The sequence below is a fragment of the Gavia stellata genome, chromosome Z (genome assembly GCF_030936135.1).
Source record: "Gavia stellata isolate bGavSte3 chromosome Z, bGavSte3.hap2, whole genome shotgun sequence".
NCBI lineage: Eukaryota > Metazoa > Chordata > Aves > Gaviiformes > Gaviidae > Gavia > Gavia stellata.
The window spans coordinates 81,164,874-81,186,038 of record NC_082637.1 but is presented as its reverse complement, the minus strand read 5'-3'; the positions used below and the strand labels follow the sequence as shown (position 1 = coordinate 81,186,038).

The 21,165-nt window shown below is 38.4% G+C and overlaps 1 protein-coding gene across 1 annotated transcript; it reads right to left on the bottom strand.

The window, feature by feature from the left end:
* Positions 1–7,125: 7,125 nt before the first annotated feature.
* Positions 7,126–20,813, bottom strand: FAM151B (family with sequence similarity 151 member B). Its single transcript, XM_059833684.1, has 5 exons — positions 20,784–20,813; positions 18,563–18,728; positions 14,506–14,723; positions 12,702–12,837; positions 7,126–10,519 (listed from the first exon to the last, which is right to left on the bottom strand). The coding sequence occupies exons 1-5, from the start codon at positions 20,800–20,802 to the stop codon at positions 10,369–10,371; spliced, it is 690 nt and encodes a 229-aa protein (XP_059689667.1). The 5' UTR covers positions 20,803–20,813; the 3' UTR covers positions 7,126–10,368.
* Positions 20,814–21,165: the final 352 nt, after the last annotated feature.

Sequence of the window (21,165 nt, the reverse complement as noted above, 5' to 3'; positions counted from 1 at the left end):
AAAAGATATGCTTAACTATGATGCTGCGTTCTGCAAACTGAGGAATATTACACTGTTTTCATAATGTTTTAAACTTCAGCACTGAAAGCTTACCCATGACAGGCTGAACATGCAAAGGGCCTAGACACTGCAGGTCTCATTTTAGGTTGGAAATACTATCCCTCCAAGGTTTCCCCAAACATGTACTCTTTCTCCACCCAGAAAGGTGGTAGATGTGGAATCTGGAAACTTGAAACATTTGATTGTGTTGCTGGACATCAGTCCAACTCTGTCCAATTTGTGCAATATCCAGAACTCCCAGACACAACCAGTGTGCACAAAGGGTGGGCAGTGGCAAATGTACATGGGCAGTGTCTTCCGGCTTCGGTGGCTTTACTGCACGTAAACAGATGATACACAGAGTCAATAAAATTCATATTGCAGAGCTGCATTGCATGCATAGCTGCATTGCATGCATAGCTATGCCAAGGGAATCCCAACTAAAGACTGTGAGCCTGCTTTAGATGCCTTGCTGCCCACTGGAAGTCAGCATGCTATGCAGAGCACTGGAGAGCTCAAGTTCAGCACACTACTCGTGGAAGCTGAATCAAGAAGCCAGCACAGCAAGCAAGAAGTCCTGAATAATCTCACGTAAAATGATCAAACCCTGCTTGCACTGTCAATTAGGCACGTCAATCACCTTGGGCTTCTCAAGCTATTGGATTGCTGGAATCTGCTCATTTAAAGAGAGGAAGGGTGGGGGGAGGCAGAGGCTGTATTTAAACTAGGGACCATTACTTTCTGTAATTCCAGACTCCAATAAAAACCCAGATCTCCACATCATGCAGGATCTCCTTCTCCCCAGTCACAGGCCTGGGTTTCTTTTCAAGACACGGTACAGATGGTGGACACATACAGATGTTGTCTTGATCAGCGAGAACACTTCACACACACGCTTGGGAGCAAGGAAGAGCTCTGTCCTCCTGCTCATACAGACTTAAAAAAAAAAAACCTGACAGCTATGATACTCACCTGGGAGATGGAAGTCCTCATTTTTCCTAATTTGAAGCAGAGGACTGAATTTCTTACAGATGAGAAACACTCCTTTGCCTCTAAGGTACTGCATATTTTTAAGTATCTCTATCTAAAATCTGTTTTTCCCTCCCGTTTAGTGTTCTGCCATTCCAAACATATACTGTGTCTTTGTGCATGTTCCATAGATGCTTGATTTCTGGTTTTACATTTAGCATTTTATAACTCATCTTCTACAGATTGAGAAATATTGAAAGAGTTCTGTTTTGTCATAATTTACAGAAATTTATTGTATTGAAATTGTATCTGTTTGATGTGAGTATCTGTATAATGAGGTACTTTTTTTCTGAAAATACACAGTGGGTACTCTCTGCCTTCTGGCAATTTCAGTCAAAATTCGCCCAGTCTGACATTGCCTAACAAATAACTGTAACATTATTTAACTTTGCCCTTAGTATAAGACAATTTCAAGTGGATGATAAACATACAGTCTCTGTAAATACTTTTTAATGTAAAAACATTAAAATGTCCAAAAGTTCACAATATGCATATTTTGAAGAAGGGAACATTTGACATCTGGAAAGTAAAGAAGTATGATTTACATCTTTACACAACAGAGTGATATATGAAGTGCTGATATAAAACTACAGATTTAAATCTTGGAATCAATTTTGCAACAAAATCTTTCCAATCTATAGTAATGACTGCTAGAAGGCAGATGAACTTACTGTTAATCAGATTCTCTGGCTGAGCTCTCAACGGTAGCTAGAATAAGCAAAGATGCAAATCTGTGTCGCAATTGTCAAAATTAATTTTTCCCCACAAAATATGGGTCTTGAAAGCCGCCGTATCCTTTGCCCTCTTCCAGCCACAGCCCTGCTAACTTGGGATGTGTGGCATTCTGGTGACAGCTGGGAAGGCTCACAGTGAGCTGCACTACGCTGTCGGAGATGATTGTCACACATGTTTAGTTTCTCACCCCTCCAGAGAAATCAGTACCAGTCACAAAAATGTTGGGGTTTTTAATTAGAGATGGACTATTCCTCCACTGGAAGACTCTCGGTCATTTATGGATTGGCTGGCAAACTCTAGTCTCTGCACATACACAAACAAGAAGCATTCACTATGTTAAAAAAAAAAACAACTGACACTTGAGTTTGTACATTAAGCATCCAAAAATGAGAAAGTTCCAAAAGTGAAGTTATGTGCATTTTAAGAGCTATTAAATACCAGTGGAAACATGGTGCAGGTGATGGAGTATTTGGTTCCATTCAGGTTCTGCCTCTTACTTCAGGAGATGTTGCTGGATCAACATCTGCATATACCAGGTAGAAACGATTACATGGAAATCTTTTTATGGCAGAGAAACTGTGTGGAACAACATACGTCAATATTAAATTATTAACTGGGTACAAATTGGTCCCTACAAACACCACATACAGACAATATACTTTTCAAATGTTTTTATGATACTATAAATGGAAATGGCAATTTTTAGTCTGTTCGCCTCATGCGAAGTTAAATATTTGAAGCTAAAAATGTATCTTTAAAAAAACACAAATTGTTTTTTAGAAAAAAATTAACTAACAGATCAGATGTTCTAACTGGTATCTTTGCTGAAGGTATAAAGCCCGATTCCTGCTGTATTGATTTTAAAATTAACTACACATATGGGATTACTGCTCCCTCAACTGAAACAGTTACTTTTCACAAAATGCTCAGACAATGGAGGAAAATGGCAAATGTCTTGAGAAGTTAAGTTCTTCTGTTGTGTTGCCAGTATTTTGTGCGTAATTTTGATGCAGAAGTAATGTGAAAGGTTAACATTAATGTTTATTGTTGCATCAATGTTACAAGTGGCCTTCAAAGGAAAAACAATTTGGTTTTGTTCTCTTGATGTTGTTATGATGCATAAATAAAAGTTATTTTTTCCCCCATTCCGGGAACATGGAAATAGACACACCACTTAGGAGACGCTGAGTCACTACCAAAGGTACTCGCTCATAAGTGTTTCTCAGGCTGTCTCTATACAGGAGAATGGGAACAGTTAATTAGATTTAATCCAACATAGCTAAATTTGTACAAGTATTGTGTGAGAGAGGCTCTTTCAGACTGTCAGTTGCTTACTGTGGTTCCACTTCAGTGGAGACGCACTTGTGCCATATTTGAAGTCTTAAACCTCATCATTTTCCAGTCATCCATCATGTCTTTCAAGCGAAGAATGGGAAGCAAGAAGTGAATTTATAATGTTAAATCCCCCCCCCCCCCCCCCCCCAAATTAAAGTTTACAAACAACAAAATACCTTTCAGGTGTTCTTTATGCATCTTGATAAAGAAAACACCAGAAGGTGAAACTTCTTCTTTGCTAGTTTTCTTTTAAGAGCTGTGGCTTCCCATCCAGAGAGAAGCATCTGGACTAGTTCTCACACCTTACAGTGAAAAATTAGTGAAGCTCATCCACTCTAAGTTAGAGAAAGATTAATTACCTAAATCCTTAAATATTTGCATTTAAAACTATAGAAAATGGAAGTGGCATTTCCGTGAGCAAGCATTCCTGTCAACACATGCTACAGCTTTCAGTAAAACACACTTTTTGTGAGATTACTCTTTTTGAATCTATGTGATAAGCTTAGAAAAGTGAAAAATACTTTTCTACTTTCCGTTTTCATTTTCTCTGCAAAATGCTGTGAAACCATACAATGAAAGTAACTGCTAGACAAATAGTGGTGACCTGACAAAAAACAGTGATCATTTAAAAAACTTCATATTTTGGTTTAAGAAATTTAATAACTGAGTCACTACAGAAGAATGCTGTAAGAAAGCAGTTTTCAAGGTGGTGTTTAAGGTGTGGTGTTCAAATTACAGTTTTCAAAATATCATTTCCTGCACTTTTTGTTTTCGCTTTAAGGAGAAAGGCATTTGGAGGGGCTTTGCTTTGATTTTTGTCTTTTACAATTATGCAACACTTCCAAAATAATACTGCCATAATTTGATGCAGCTACACAAGAAAAATAGCAAACTAAACCAGCCATTAAATTCCTCGCTTTTTCTCATCAATCCTTAATAAGACCTTCATCCTTCTGCATCTGTTATGCAGCACAACTAATTAATTTTCCAACTAAAATCAGGTATTTTTAAAATAAATGGATTCTTACATTAGTAAACCATTATTCCATTAGTTGGCTATTTTATTTGTGTAACAAGAGCATGGCTATTTATAGAAAGGCCAACATAAGTCACAACCAACCATCCTACCAAAAACATTAACACTGTATTCATAAAAGGGACAAGCTTTTTTTTTAATAATTAATGTTGAAATCCAGAATAGAGGGAAGAATGCCTGTTTTAAAATATTTCCAAGCCACGCATTTTCACCTTGAAGTATTACTGGCACTGCCAGTACATCTTAAGAATAAATCTTAAGAAAACTCAAGGTTTTTTTTTTTCCAGAGTGAAAGGGATAAAATTCCTATTTTTCTGATTAATTGTTCTGATAAAATACCCAGCTATTAATCCTTTTAAAAATACAATAGGTCTTATACTCCTTTACAGAAGTTAACCTTATTTTAAGATATATATATATTTGCAAAATTCCTGTTCTTCAAAGGAGACCCGTTACCTGAGACAGGCGTCTCCTTGGCCGACGATGCGTGTAGCTGGTTGCAAGGTGGCACAGACCTCCTAGGAATGTCCTTGGCTTCAGCATTTCACACAATTAAAACATAAGCCTGCTTCTTTTTGCTGGTGCAGAATGGGCAACAGAACCCGAGGATGTCGATTAGGGATGGAGGCACTCTGTTGATATAAGCAGTTACTTTGTACAAATCCTTTATTTAAACAAACTCCTTGCAAGTATCTGCTACAGCTCAACAACGATGAAAGTAAGTTTCTAATAACCAAACTATAGGAACTACAGAAGAATTACTTAAAACTCCTTTTGCATCCATATTAATTCTCTATGGTAGTAGGTACTACGTAGCAGGTGAAATGTGTCACTAAATCAGAAAAAAAAAATATCTAGGCTGAAAGGAAGCTCTGGAGGTCTCGTCTGACCCCCCAGCCAAAGCAGGGCTTGCTTCAGCCATACTGCTCATCTAAACTGGGATTCAGGAAGCCAAGGTATCAACAGTTCAACACTTAAGGAAGCACCAGAAGACTCAGAGTTACAAACATGAAGTCAAACCCACAATTTTAAATTTAACCATAAAGATGGCATCTCCTTTCTGGCACCACACTGTAGATCTAACATTGATTCAGAGGTTTTGTCCCAACCAGGAAAAAAAGTGAATTTATGTTCAGCCATTTAAAAAACATGCTAAGATCTTCAACTGAACAGTACTTTTTTTAGAATTGTTACAGTCCAGTTTATTCTCAAATTTCTGAAATCCAGATGCAGATGCATGCTGATGAACTGTAATTAATTCCCGTATTTTTTCCCTGAAGGCATCAGCTAGCAATTTTGAACACTTTCACAAGCTGCCATAGATGCATGAGTTCTCTCTCAAAAGCTAGTCCACTTTAAAGTAGAAACTTGACCTGTACATAGATTTTAAAAACACAATAATGAGAACACCTTACACATTTTAATTCTGCTTGGACAGATACCCATTGAGATTATGAATTTGCATATGCAATTTCTTTCTGCTACTGCAGTAAAGAGGAACCACAATTAGGCAGTGAAAGCAACAGCTATAATGACAGAAGGATCACTGAAAAATTCAAGGGAACCAAACCAAAGCATATTAAGAAACAACATATAATTGCCCCAAAAACTCAGATGTTCAAAATTCAGAAGACAATAGAGTAAAATACCTTGAATTTTACTGAAAGTGCAATAAAAACTAATGCTTCTTTATTATATGTTTTTAATGAATAAGCTCTGCTGTGGCAGTCTAGGATGTTATCTCCAGCTGCTTATTGCAGTAATCTGCCAGAAGTTACTGCTCCTGTGTACGGGAACATGGACCTTAATGCCCCAGTGCAATTAGGAGTAACTTCAGTACGGAGTGAGCATTTTCTTCAGCCATGCTACTAAAAGGGTAATAATCCAGTACTTACAGTAATTTGCAGTAAAAAGATGTATCAGAAGTAACAGCAGCTAGAAGAAGGTAGTAATGTCTTACCTCACTGCAAAGACACACGCCAAAACTCATCCATCAAAGCCCTAGAAGAGAGGCAAAGAACTAAAGACTAATACAACACCCTGGCTTAGATGTTATCTAGCAGCCCTTACTTTTGCACATAAGTTTGTACAAGATTTATAGATAAAAACTCCTGGTAAAACTGACAGTAAATGTAACAAGTTAATACACAGAAGGCATCAGGGAATCACACTGCATAGCCAAATAGATATTCCTGCAAAAAAAAAAAAAAAAGAACAAACTAAAGAATAAATGTCTGTAAGCATCAAAATGCAACAACAAAAAATCTGTTTTCTTAATCACCAATAAAAAAATTCCTTTTGGTGGGCTGCAGAAATGGAGGTTTATGCAAACCTGATTCTGCACAAGGGAACTTGGAAGGTTCAAATATACCTTCCTGGGGCTGTGCCACAAACAATGCTGATATGAAAAAGACAGCATGCACCAGGTGCTGGAATCAAATTCTTCAGTATCCAAACAAAGCACAATAAAAACCACAAGTGAAAACTTTACAGTGCTCGGACTCAAACATTACAGAGGGTTTAATGGACAGTGCAGAAATAAATCTGTAGTAACACTAGCAAATGGCCTGATCACAGACAGCTGGTTGATAAATAAAACATAAAAGGCTTTAATTTCAAGGTTTTAATTGAAGAAAAAGAACGGGGTTTTTTTCAGTCACAGTAGGCCAAGACGGAATAGTCCTTCAAATGAATGGTGAAGATGAAGATGGGGAGAACGGCTTTTGATGAACGCCTCTTTGGGGGCATTTTCTTTGATTGCACAGCACGGTTAAACAATACAAACCTCAGAAAATCAGCTTCTGTTTTGCTTTCATCAGTATACTTACATGTTACTGCAGGATATTATCGAGTAGTTGTGCAGGACTACTGATGTCACTTCTCTTCTGTAACATGTTATTTTATCTATTTAGTAAGTTTCACCAAATTCACAGAAAAATACAAAGCTTGAACTACACTTGCAGTAAATTAGAAATGTTTTATTCATCAATTAACTCACCTGGACATCCTGAACAATACGTAATTCCATTAGAGTCAACCAGATTTTTCACGTAACAAGGACAATTAAGTCTAAAAACCCAGCTGAAAGATATCAACAGACATGAAGCAACACTGACAGAGAAAATGATTCCACAAAGGTGCCAGAATGTATAGCTCCTCAACAAAGTTTTAAGTACAAGGACCACACTGCCAGAAGGTTAAAAAAAAGACAGCAACACTAGAGTAACATAGAACTGCCACAGATCCCTGTTTCCAGCAGAATAAATAAGTGGCTTTCATCTCACCTTTGCTATCTTATTACCAGTGCCACTGTTAAAACATGTCATTTTAGAAGGACAGCATTTGAATGAAGACTGGCATGAAAACAGAGAAACAAATTCGAACAAATTTATTTACATGCAAGTCAGATCAGACTGACATAAACAACGTAAACAATTTCACAGGAAATGAAGAGATCCATGGGTAAAAAAGAATACGTACAGAAATTCAGATATATAGGACAATCCATACAGAATAAACTAATTCACCATATAGTCAAACCCTTCTGTCACTGCAAGAATGCTTCATGGAATTAATTTCTAGAATTTTGTTTAATATAGTTTTACATATCTTGTTATCTTAATTAATTTTTCCGGTAATCCAGATCATGTCTTCTTTTAATTTTACCTGAATACCCCTGTTAACATATGTGTCATATCCACATATATTGCTCAGTGATACTTCTTCCATGATTTCTGCACCTTTAAAAATATTTCTGGCAGTTGCTGATAACGTTTTTTACTTAATTTCATTCTGGCTAATGTAGCTATTTTGCATTTGATTCCAAAAGCTGGCTGATGTCCCCTAAGTGCCTCTTGTTCAATGGTATATCCCAGAAAATAAAAACCTCTGAACTACACTATTTCCTACTAGTTTATTGTATGTACTATAGTTTCGAAGCAATGTCTGTAACTTTGGTTTAACCGGAGCTTTGGTCATTTGTATATCCTGTTCTCCCTGAAGGGGAGTTAGGTGAAAGTGGGATCATCTAGAAAAGGATACCTCATGATCAGAACTGTTAGCACGCCTGTTCACGCAATAGCTCTTGAACCTGTTTTAGTCAAAATTACCTGGGCTAGAAAAGGGTCTTCGTAGTATTTTAAATATTTTCCATAGTTATGATCAGTTAGGAAACAGTTAATCTCTCTTCCTCCCATGGTATATAAAAGTATGCATGCAAAGCTCAGAGAAACAGGTGCTATAAAGAATTGAGAGTTTAAATCTGTTCAGATCAGATCATGTTGTCACAGTGAACTAAAAAATAAATCATTCCTCCCAATTCATTAAAAGAGATCACATTGACAAACTTGACCTTTTGGTGTTTCACAATGTGGTTCACATTGTCTGATAGTGTAAATTAAATTAAGTACTCTGTTTAACTATTCCAAGTACAACTAGGTGATTTTTGTATTTGGAAAAATATTTCCTAATTTTACCCAAGTATATCTTAGTAGGTGACAAAAATGATGAAAGCTCTACCCCTCAATAACACAAAACAATTACTAGATAAATCTGGCAAAGGAGCTGCAGGTAACAACAAGGAATCTTGAATTTTAATGACTGCACGAAATCATCATATTTCAAGATTTAGGATTAATAAATATAACTAACTTTTCTACCACAATTGTATTAATGCTATAAAAAAAAGCTGTAAGAACCAAAAATTGCTGTAATTAACTCTTCAGTACTACAGCCTATCCAGTGTTGTGTAAAACATCAAAGTTTAAAAAAAATCATGCATGCAAGAGGAATGGGAAGAAGTGGGCAAGAAGATGCCAGGGTAACGTCTCTCAGGTTTCACTTACAAATCAAGATCTCCTCTGTCGTTGTGAGAAAAACCTTTGTAATGTTTGGCAAACGACAACAATACACAGCTTGTGTTTCAATCTGCACAGATTTCAGTATCTGTACTCATTTTAAGGGATGAAGAAGCAAGAGAGACAAAAAACGCTTAACATGAAATAGGTTGGAGTCTTCCTGCAGGTGATAAGGATTGCAATGATTTTGTTTTTTCTCAAAGGGAAGTTAAACTTCTGAAAATTTTTGAAATCATATTCTGAGAGTTTAAAAATGCATAATCCTGGAGAATGTAGAAAATAACTATACTATCACATAAATGTACAATTTTTGCTGTACGCACTAATAATTGTACAGCTATTTCATTCTCAGAGCCTCTGGATTTCAGAAAGACTGCAGCAGAACATTTTACAGAACTCCTGTTATAATTAAAATATAGTTTAGAACTCTTTAAAGAACCACCAGCACTTCTCTATCTCATAAACCACTATAGTTCTTTTAATGCCATCTCTGATGCGTAATCCATCTTTGTGCTTTATGTACAGGACAGGATTATTCTTCATTTTGGGGGTTCTGTTTGCCCCAGCACCTCCTGCAGTGCAGCTTCAACTCCAACTCAGCCTGCTCACAACACAAGGACTCTGTTGCTGATGGCTTAGAGAGCATGGAGGCAAGCCATGGTGCGGAATGCACAATTGCCACATTGCAGAGAACCTGCTGAGTTTTAATTCAGTAAAAATAACCATTCTTTCTCCTTGGAATGTGTAGCATCACAGATCCCGCTCTTCACACCTAGCAAACAGGATCTTCTGTTGTCTAGGAATGAGATCATTATCAACTGCAATGGCATTAAAAATGGAGTGTATTAAGATGAGCTACAAAATAACCCCTTGGGGAACGGCACAGTTCTGTACTTAATACAGTCTTGACTCTTGTCCTCCAATATAAAGAGAGAAAACAGGCTTTAGTAGAGATGGAGTGTCCCATAGACTTTGGCTTACACAAAAACAGTTAGCAAATTACCTTGGTCCACAACTATCAGCTGGGGCCGTTCTCCCCTTTATATGCTTGTAGGGAAAGAGTACTAGAATATTTAGGTAATGGGAGTAGCCTTTACCACACGCCACTGGGTGAATGAGAGGGAACATGCATATGATGAGTAAGTAACAATGAAAAAGGCATTAAATTTCTATTTGAGAAGCCTTTCAATAAAAAGGTATACAAAACCTCCTCTGATAACCACAGGTGTGTTCTATACAATTCTTTCGGTAAGGAAAATACATTTCTCTGAACAGGAAATCTTCATGTTTAAAGGGGCTAAGTATTATAAGGCCAGACATTTGCCTGCTTTGTATTTACTATTCTACTCCTATGGCTTTTTTGAATTCAGAATTTTGTGGCTCTAAAATGTCATAATAAACCCTACTTTTATCAAAGTTTTCCCGGATGTAAAGCAAATCTTCTACAGAATACACATCTTCTTTTCCTGTCCAAACAGTGAGGCTGTATCTATATCCAAAAAACAGAAAAAAAAAAAAAGAGAGAAAGAGAAAAAAGAGTATGTTACTATCTTAAGACAAAGCATGTAAGACAGAAAGACATTGTACTAATAAGCTCCTTAAAATATTCAGGACTATGGTATCTTAATTTTAGGAACATAATTAAATACCAAAAACTTAATCTCCTTTAGATTTCAAAGTTAAGCAACCACAATTTATGAACTATCAGAATTAACAGGTTTGTATGTTATTGCCTTCCTCACCCCTCTACATCCAGGCAAGTCATCACCCCCTACCCTGCATTTGTGCCACAACTGAGGGCACTGAGAGTCTCTCAAATCTTATTGTTACCACAGTGACTTAAAGTTACCGGGAAAAACACTTGCTGGATCAAAATGCTACCCCAGAAACAGGCATGCTCAAACACATCCTAGCTTGCACACAGGGCGCAGAGAGTGCTTGGTACAGACAGACTAGCTGAAGAATATGACTGATAGTCTTTAAATAAACCTCTATTTCTCACATGCAAACTAAAATTTGCAGAGGTCTCTTCCATTGCCATATTTTTTTTTCCTCATTACAGAGGCAAGTCACACAATTTTGATCCAGTCAACCTTCAAGTTCTTGCTCCTAAAGCTAAACTTGCCAGAACTTCCTAAGGAGGACTGCAAATTTTTTAAGATGGACAACCCTGCACTACCCAGAACAATTTATCTGTAGCCCAGTCCTTGCGTGAACTGTTCTGCCAAACATAGCAAGAAGTAAAATAAAAAATCTTAGCCATATATCCAGCAAAGAAATCTACTAGACTGAGCATTTAAATTTTGACAAAGTAATAAATAGTTAAAAGCAGAGCATTAGAACAGAAAATATGAGGCAATCTCTGTCATAAGTGATTCTCATACTCCATGTTTTGACACCTAAATGATGTGTAGTGATGCCATCTGATTAACTGAATGTCTCTTCTGTACTGTATCACATACAGTTTTCTCATTAATTGCACAGACTTTATTATAACTTCTCAAAACTTCAAAGTATCATTTAAAGTTAAAAGCATTACCCTCCACAATCTCCACATGACAAATACTTCATTCTTCCCTTTGTTTATTAAAATTGTATTAATCTAAAATACAGGTAAATCAGAATTTAGTTGTATGTCTGCAAAACTGGCTCTGGAATTTTCTGTCTTCTAATCATGCCTAAAAAAGTGAGGATTTTTAAGCTGAGGTAAAAGAGAAAAGCTTTTATGCAATGCGGCTATATTTGAGAATGGCAGAATTCACAAGATATATTCTTAACATTAACAGTATTTTGAAATTAATTTCCCAGTTTAAAATGTTTAATTCTAATTTTTCTCTTGATTCTCCATTGTAAACAAGAATAACAGCACTTAATATTTGTCCATCCTGTTGTTTCTAATTACTTAGAAATTTTCCAGACAAGTGATTGTCTTAAATTTTCTGTCCTGGGCTTTGGCCTTGGTTGGTGCTTAAGGAACAACTTTATATTAAAATGTAGGTAGGCAGAGCAGGTGAAAAAGATGAGTAAATGACAATACATATGAAGCAGGTTTTATTCTCAATCTATTACACGTAAATAATTTTTTAAATTAAATTGTTACAGGTTTGTAGGAACAATTTTTAAAAGAAAATGTAAGTCAGTGTTTGGAAACCACTGAAAGTATTTCAAGTACCCAAGCAAAATTAATTAGCTTCGTAGCAAACTCACTGACTTCCAATCTAAAAATCACCTTTGATGTTTTTAAGTGACATTACTACAGAGAATATAGATACTGAATCCAATAAAAAGTGTATATAAGATGTAAGTATTTAAATTGAATTAATTCCAAATTGCAACATCCAACTGTTTAGTCTATTTAACTATATTAGTCTTCTGAAACATTTGTAGTGGAACTGGATTACAAACCTACACAAGACTTAAAATTACTTATTATAGGTAATGAAAGAGGCTTTTTGAATTTTATTATTTTAAAGAAATGAATAGTGACCACTTCTGTATGACAAAACAATTTAAGAACTGAAGGAACTCAAGAACTGAAGAGATAAACTACAAGAAAAAATATTTTCAATATAATAGGGGTAAGTATGTACACACAGATGTACTATATTTAATATAAACAAATATGTGCCTTTATAATAAAGGCAGCTAAAAATAAAGGCCCTCAAACTTACCTGTCCGACTGCTGGATTAACCAGCACAGCTCAGATATCGACTGTCGTACTAATACTGCTCTTACGGGGAAAGTTACAGGCTGGGAAAGTGTCTTGCATATCTGAGCCATTTCTTTCACCATCATCCAATCATAGCCTACAGTAAAGACCATTTGATTAAAAATAGTTCTTCACAAATACAATCTCTATCAAAATAAAGACACAATGATTTATAGAATGGTTAGGTTTTAAGACAAAACAAGAGCAAATACGGCTTTTGTGAAAATCACATAATTCTAAAATGAAATCACCAAAGGTTTATAAATAAAAAATGTCATTGTCCCGGAGGAGAAAAGCAATACTAACACGGAAAAATAAACTTATTGTGAAAATCTTTATTTTCAGTAACTGCAGTGTTATTTTACATATAGTTACAGAACGTGACATTTTTTAATGATCAGGAAATTGTATCTTTGCCCCTTCTCTAAAAAACACTGCTGCCACTGATTTCAATATGGACCAGTTTCAATTTGATAGTGACCCTTTAAAAGCAAAAACATTATGAAAAATTTAGGAAAAAAAATTGAATTAATCAAGTACGACTGGAGTTATACACAAATGAAGCACATAAAACATTTTGTGCTTAAAAAATGCTAAAATCAAGCAATCTAGAACACCTGAAGTGCCTGCCATTGAGATTTTTACAAGCACTGGAGCTGTTTACAATGGTATTTAGCTGTTCTTTTATTTCTGCAGGCTATGAAAATCTTAACTTCAATAATAACAGTTAACAATTTTTTTCTCAATTACTCATATGCAGTGTAGTGACTGGACAGGCTAAAAAAGCACCAAATCTTAAAGAAAAGGTTTTGCTGGGCAAACAGCAACTTTTAGTTGAAATCAGTCAAATAAGGTGTTTTTCTCATGTCTTACAGTATAACCTTAATTAGCATCACCATAAACTGAAATTTAGAATGGAGAGAAAGTTTCGTTTATTAAAAAAGATTACTCAGTACAGTATTTCCAATACATATTTCCAGCAACTTTTTGCTGCACTGAAAATACTTCGGGGAAAGTACTATACCGTTTAATAAAATTACTGTATAACATACAAAAAAATCCTCATAGCACAACACTAAATGAGTAATTAGCAATTGAAACGGTGTATAATTTTGCCATTGTGGTCACAGATGATATCGGTGGGGACTATGCTACTGCACACAAATACATGTGCACTGGAGTAGAACATCCTAACGAAGCAGCTATGAGAATTACGAGAGGAAGCCTGTGAAAAGGACCCTAAAATAACGACTAATTGCAAAATTTATTGCAAAAATTCAGTTACTCAGCAGAAATGAAATGTTAAAAATAATGTTGACCTACAATTTGATTTCCATTATCTACTGCAAAAGCACACTGATAAGGGTTTAAATTTCCAGCTAACCTGTTTTTCTTCAGGAAACGTGCCAGAATTCCGATCACCAAACCAATCCTCCCAGGATTCAGGGAGCTGACTACCTAAAACAAGGCTTAAGCAATTTGACCCCCAAAATTCCTCAGTATGTTAGAATGAGTTGAAGAACAAAACAGTTTATTTTAACAACAAAAATATCAGATTTTTGTACAGTTCTGTTGCAACTCAAACACTGAACTAATTGCTATATAACACACTATCAAACATACATCAACAAAGAAAATAATTCTTCTTACATTCCCTATTATTTTCAAACTGAGAAAATGGCATATAGCTTATTTTGAATCAATTATGAAATGAATTTGAAGAAAACAGACTAAGCAGTGTAAGCATTAAATTTTCTATCTTTACCTTTATTGTGTTTGTCAGGGTGCCAGCCAGTTGTCCATCCCAGCGATAAGGTTACATTTGGGAAAAATGAAGTGACAGTGTCAAGGAACTCTTTTGCATCCACGACGGCATTATTTCCATTAGGTCCCGGTAGGATGTCTGCATTGATCCAAACGGGTCGCCTCAAGTGCTGCTTCACATGTTCAAGAAGCTCCAAGGAAGGCCGTACAGCTTCTAGACTGTACCAATAACACATGAGTGAGATGAGACTCCTCACTCAGATTGAGGACGGGAAATGTACAGTATGTATGTAGATGGCTACGTTAATGAAACTCTCCCTGTAAGCCAGAAAGCAAATGCTGAGGACCCCTTCTACCATCAGGTGACTATTACTGCTGGTGTAAAGTACTGTAAGACTCCTATCTCCCTGCTGCCCGATATGAACTGTGTCATGGCTCTTACCTCATGGCTCTTCTAACTTGTAACCTGTTAAGACTTGCATGCTATTGAATGTTTGCGAAGGACTTTAATAAAGGAAGCCACTGAAGGCTCTAACACTTTGGTTTAGATTAGACCACTGAGCTGAAGATACCTGAAAGCCACAAATACTGTAATGAATTTAAATATATTTATTCTATTTATATATATCCCTGAAGTTTAGATACTATCCAAAGGGTGAAAGTAATCTCTCCCAACCTTAACAGCACTTTAAGTGGTAATGCTTTTATCACTATTTCAGATTCAGTTAACAGACTGAAAGTTGCCTTCATATCTGTGCAAGACGATGCACCCACACTAGAAAAAAAAAAGCCAAAAACTGAAACGTTTTCAGGCAACTAACAGAGTGAAAGGGCACCCATCTGAACATTTTATCCTTGGTAGTGGTTGTTGCCACAGCTCAAAAGTGTGGCATAGCAGTGGCAGCATGAAGAATTCTGCGCATCAGATGTTCATCCTACAGTTGAGATGTAGTCACTTAAGCAACCAATGCAGCACCAGTTTTAAGTATTTAACAAAATATCTGAAGTCACATATTCTCACTGTTCTCTCAAATCAAAACAAAAAGCATAACTAGAAAGCAAACAATAAACTTTCTCCATCCTACCCAAACTTTTGAAACAGCAGTACTGTGGAAGGAAAGGTAATGTGGAATAATGGGAAAAAGGAATAAATGCCAAGAAAATAAGTATATTTTTTCTCACAGAAAATAATTAACATTCTATGTTTACATTCAGAAATTTAAAATCATTATGATCAGAGCTGTGATTTCCTTACTAATAGCAAGGACCTGTGTTTCCTCCTGCAAGTCATGGAAAGTTCTGAAATAAGCCATCTTCTAGCCTTTCCTCAAAATCCTGTAGTGACCTGATACAGAGCTGAGCCAACAGAAAATTCCTCATGTTGTTCTGCAGGTTTAGTTTCCCTGTCTAACATCCTAAACCAGTCCCTCTGGGTGTCACAGGAGCACCAGGAGAATGAAGGAGAAGAGAAGACACTGTGAAGAGCAAGGAGCAGATCACAGCTGATCCAGTTTACATGGATATAAACCACAGGCTACAGGCTCCACAGGTGCCTGTTTGAACAACACAGATGATGGTTAATGGCCACCATATCTTCCCAATTCCCAGTTCCAAGGCCACTGTATCTTCCCAATTCCTAGCTGCTTATCTCCAGCCTTTTACACCAGTGCTGACGCTTGCCTTTGCAGCAGTGTGTGAGTTCAGGGACACGAAATGGCAAACAATTATTCTCATTGTTCCGCAGGGATGGTTCTGTACCAAGTTATTCCCTAACCTCGCTCATGATGAGGTCAGATGAACCATGTCAGGATTTGCAGCCAAAACTGGGAATGGCAGCCAGCTGTTACATTAGGTTAGCTCTAAAGCCAAAAATTGTCCCCTGGGCTGCCTGTGTTATTTCCTGTAAAAAGGCATTCTGTACGTTTCAACTTTTGTATTGTTGAGAAAGCTGCAGAGTGGAAGGAATTCCCCTCGATACTTTCAGTTAGTAAGTATTAGCTCAAATCTTAGAGAAAAGCAAGTAACGGCTTGAGTTAACATTATTGGCTTAAGTATTTCTCACATTGTCTGAGGCCAGAACAGTTCACATTTTCCCATGTACAAGTCATCGTCAAAGCCAGCGGAATGCCTTCCTTTTTACTACAAAGTACAAAATCATATAAAGAGAAAAAAGCCCAAAGCAGCATCTCTTGAAACAAACAAAAACAAACCCAGACAGCACTGTTTTTATTGCACAGCATTTGCAAAATTCAGACTTATTGCTAGCTCCCTACTGAATGATTCTGGCATTTTTGAAGTGAGACTCTGAAGTCCTTTTGCAGAATACATTCATTCCTGTAGATAAAGCCAGCGGGAAATGTGATTATGTGGTCAATCAAACTGACAGAGTAGAAATATACAAAATATTTCCTTTTAAGAGCTGTTGAAATAATCTTCAAAACTTCAGCAATGGCATCCAAAGAAATATTATTCAAAAGAACATCATAATCTGTATCACTCATTTGACTATATCTGCACTTTGTGCTTGTATTTTCTAAAAGCTTTTATACAATTAGAATTTTATAATACAATATAATTTTAAAAGCTTTTTTGAATCACTGCACTTGGCTGGAAATTCTTTGTGGAAAAGTAAGAGGTAGATGTTTTTAAACTGATCTAAACAATAATTAATATGAAAGAAACCCCACTGCCAACAAACAAACCCAAACAAACGTCTGCTTCTCTTGTCCTTTCCATTCTCTGTCGAGGCAGACAGATTCTGTTAACAAAAAAAGGATTTAGCCTGCCCACATTTTTTCATTTTCATGAACTTTTACATGAAAGCTGTGACTGCATTACACAGAACAACAGGTACAAATCTCATTTTACAACTGTCTAGCTCTTCTTTTGCATTTCTGTAGCATACTTAGGCATTGATGAAGCTCTTCTTAATGTGGAGGTGGATCCTCTATCTGCTGATAGTAACAATCTTATCTGATGATAAAATAGACCGTGTACATGCAAATTCAGACAAAGCTAAAGTTAGGAGTTGCAGAGGTGTATATCTGAAAATCACAGCTCAGTTTGAATCCCATTTCAAGCTTTTCAAGGCAATCTCATGGGGTTTTCAGGTGTATTTTCCATTAAAGACAATGAAACAGCCAATGGTTAACATTCTAAATGAACCTCTGAAAATTTAATTAAGAAGTTAGGCCGAAGAAACTGAATTTACTTCAATATACATGCACCTTACTACACAAAAAGCAAGACAACTTTTTTGTATTACAAACCATGCTGAAGAAATCTACCACCACATCATATGTGGTATGAGATCAGATATTCAAAGGAGTACAACTAATTCTTGAATTGAGACATCTCCGATAGATTTTTAGTATTGGAACTGCTCAGGAAACAGAATTGCTGTCCTTATGGCAGGGGGGAAAGAAAGCTCTGGGAAAATAAAGATATTCGTGCTGGTATGGGATGATGTTTCTAAATTATTACGAACTTCAGCAGACCTGGAACAGAAGTTGACTTTTCAGCAAGCTTTTCAGAAGCTCCTTGAAAAACCTAGACACTTTCATTCACCTTCCGTGGTAGAGAAAGACACCAAGAAAGCTGGATGACAGCAGGAGAGATCTGTGTGCTGCCAGGCAGAGAGAGCCAGGGGGCTGAGCCCCATTTGCAGCCTGGGAGCCACTGCCTGACCTCCTGGTCAGTTGTCTTTCCCAATTTCTTTGCACAAGCAGAAAACTGATAGGAGCTTCCCAGATAGGCACTATAATTTCAGTTTTTCCTGATGGGAAAACTTTGCTCAATACCAACTCAGTAACAAATTCACTGAATATGAAATCATTATTTGTAATTCAAAACACTTTCAAAGCTTTTATTCTTGCAATGCATTTAGTAATACTGATTATGTTTCACTGTATTTTCTGTTTAGGTAGGAATGCAAAACACTGAATTGCACAATAAGAAAAAGTTTGGCCTATCATCGCCGAAAGATAGTTAGCACTACCTGTAAAATTGTTAATTAGTCAGAACACAAAGAATATACAAATATTTTTGTCTTGAGATACCTCTTAAAATCCAGCTTGATGCCTTTACTTGTGCTGACAATCTCTTTTAGCCATTCCTGCAACGTGTTGTCACTGTCTGTTTCAGGTGGATGAGCCATGATAGGGTCTCCATTTCCTCCCTTGCCACCACGAAGAAGAACATCTGCTTCTATCATGTGAACATCACCTGTTGATTTAAAAAATGAATGCTCTAAGAGGAGCAAATCCAATTGTTCTGGTGTCTGCTTCAGAGTAACAATTGCAAGACAAGTCCTTCTACACTGGACTGTGTACACATACTCCACAAAGATCACCCAGTATGAACTGCTGTCTGTGAAGCAACGGAGATGCATTTGTTTGGGTACTTTAGTCACTGAACTCTTTAGAAATCTACAAGCATGTGAAAATTGATTTTTGTAGATAGATTTGACCAACTAATCACATTTTTTCAGAGGAACAGCAAAATGTATATCCAAAATGGGAATCCACTCTTGCTAAATTTCAAATCTTTTCCTCTTAAAACAGGGTTCCAGACAGAGCCTTTTAGAGAAAAGGTGACCAGAAGATTTTAACACTGGCAGAGACTGAGTACTTCCCTTGTCTCGTTCTCAAAACTGACCAATCCACCTCAGCTTAAACTTTAAAATAAAGTCAGCCAGCCAGCCAGAAATATTTGCCAGGAAAATGGTAGCTGAAACACATGACAAGTGAGGGGAAATCTTAGGAATGCTGCAAGCTCTTGAAAACAGCTTTCTATAATGAGAAGTATCCGAGAGTCTGGACAGTGCTACCAGTTTTGCAGAGAATTCAATACATACAGTTACTTAGACTGAAATAATAATAAAAAAAGATAATAGAAATTATACAGTCAATAGAAAACAAATTACATACAAAATTACATAAATAAATTACATATTTCCCCAATATTCACACAAATTAAATTAAAATTCACTGAAATAAACTGCTCACAAATAACCTGAAATACTTTAATCTTCTTGAACAAAATAGGGGGAAAAGCAGTAATAAAACTGTCCTATAGAATCCAGGAAATATTACCCAGTGTGTTACATTGCACAATTTCAAACCATCCTAAAAAGACCTGGAAGATCCATCCACATAGGGTCAAAACTACCTGGGGATCCTTAACTCTTTCAGGAAGACGGGAGAAGTTGTGCAGTACAGCCCTGACAAAGCTGTCACAAGCAGCTATCCTCAGAGCACTGCAGCTGCTGCTCGATGGGCAGGCACCCAGGGCAAAGCCAGCCTGAGACTTACGGTCGTTTCCCAAGAGGTTTTGTTCCACTGCCTGCTGCCCTTTTAACAGCACAGATACCGAACCTCACTGGATGGAGGGATGGACAGATGGATGGACTCTTCCTCAGCTCATTTCCACTGTCTGTTTTCCAGAGCACACCCACAAACAGAAGCGTCACCACAATGGAAAGGGTGACCTACCGTGAGATCAAACAGGAAAGCACAGGGACAACTTGACCACTGCTGCCCAGGCTGGCATTTCGGGGAAGCTGCGGTCTAACCTCAGTACGAAACCTCAGACAAAGCAGTTTTACCTGCAGCAGAAGCGTTTCTGTTCTGCTGTGCAAGCACATAAACTGAACAACGCTGCAGATAAGCTTAGCTCGAGTGCGTGAAACCACAAGACTCCGTAACCATGGCTCTGGTCTGCTGGTAGGTGATGAAGGGCTTTGTTAATCTGCAGGTCTGAACTGAGAGAGGGCCTGCACGCCTGGAAGCGGGTTGTCTTTCTGAATGAGCTTGTCTAATAAAAGGGTACCACCTCCAAACCTTGTCCTGCCGGCCTTCATGATGCCGGACTGGTGGTTCGCAGGGAGAGACAGCTGTCCTGGGACGGGACAAACCGGGAGCGCCTCACCGCAGCCCCAGGCTCCCTCTCTCCGTCAACCCTCAACGCTAACGCCGAGGCGGCGACCCGGAGGCAGGGCAGGCGGGCAGCGGCCCACACTTACTGCTGGCGGCCTCCGCGGCTCGGGCCTTGCTGTTCGCGGCGTGGAACCACCTGACGGCCGCCCCGTCTCTCGCTCCGATGCGCTGCGACCTCAGGAAGTGATCCACCGCCCGCTCGCTCCAGGCGCCTGCGGCGACGCGAAGGGAGACCTCCCCTCAGCACCGCCCCTCGGCGGGACCGGCCCCGGGCCGCCCCACCGCAGGACCGGGGGGAGAGCCGGCGGCGGGGGAGGCCCGGTGCCCGCCGCGCAGCTCTTACCGTGTGCCTCCTCCGCCATCGCCTCGCCGGGGCCCGCCCCGCCGCCGCGGCGGGCGGGGAGGGGGCGCTTCTCCGCCTCCCGAGCGCCTCGGGCTGCCGGTCCGGGCCCCGCGGGGCCGCCGGCGCTCTCCGGCCCGGGGAAGGGGAGCGAGGGCCGGCGCTCCTGCCCGCCGGCGGCGAGGGACGTGGGGAAGGTTTCCGCAGGAAGCGGAAGCGGAACCGGCGGACCGCCGGGGCACAGCCAGGGCAGCACCCCCACGGGCCGCCCCCCCGCCCGGGGCTGCGGCGGGAAGGGAAGGGCGAGAAGCCCCGAAAAGCTGCAACGACCAGACACATCCAGCGAAGCGTTGTCTTTTTTTTTTTAACTAAGAGACCAAGCATT

Excerpts from the sequence above, each read along its gene's own strand:
- FAM151B (XM_059833684.1), bottom strand. Across the intron at positions 14,724-18,562 it reads ATCAAGCTGGATTTTAAGAG|TCTAGAAGCTGTACGGCCTT; the intron begins GTATCTCAAGAC and ends TTATTGGTACAG. Across the intron at positions 12,838-14,505 it reads CCCTGACAAACACAATAAAG|GCTATGATTGGATGATGGTG; the intron begins GTAAAGATAGAA and ends TCTTTACTGTAG.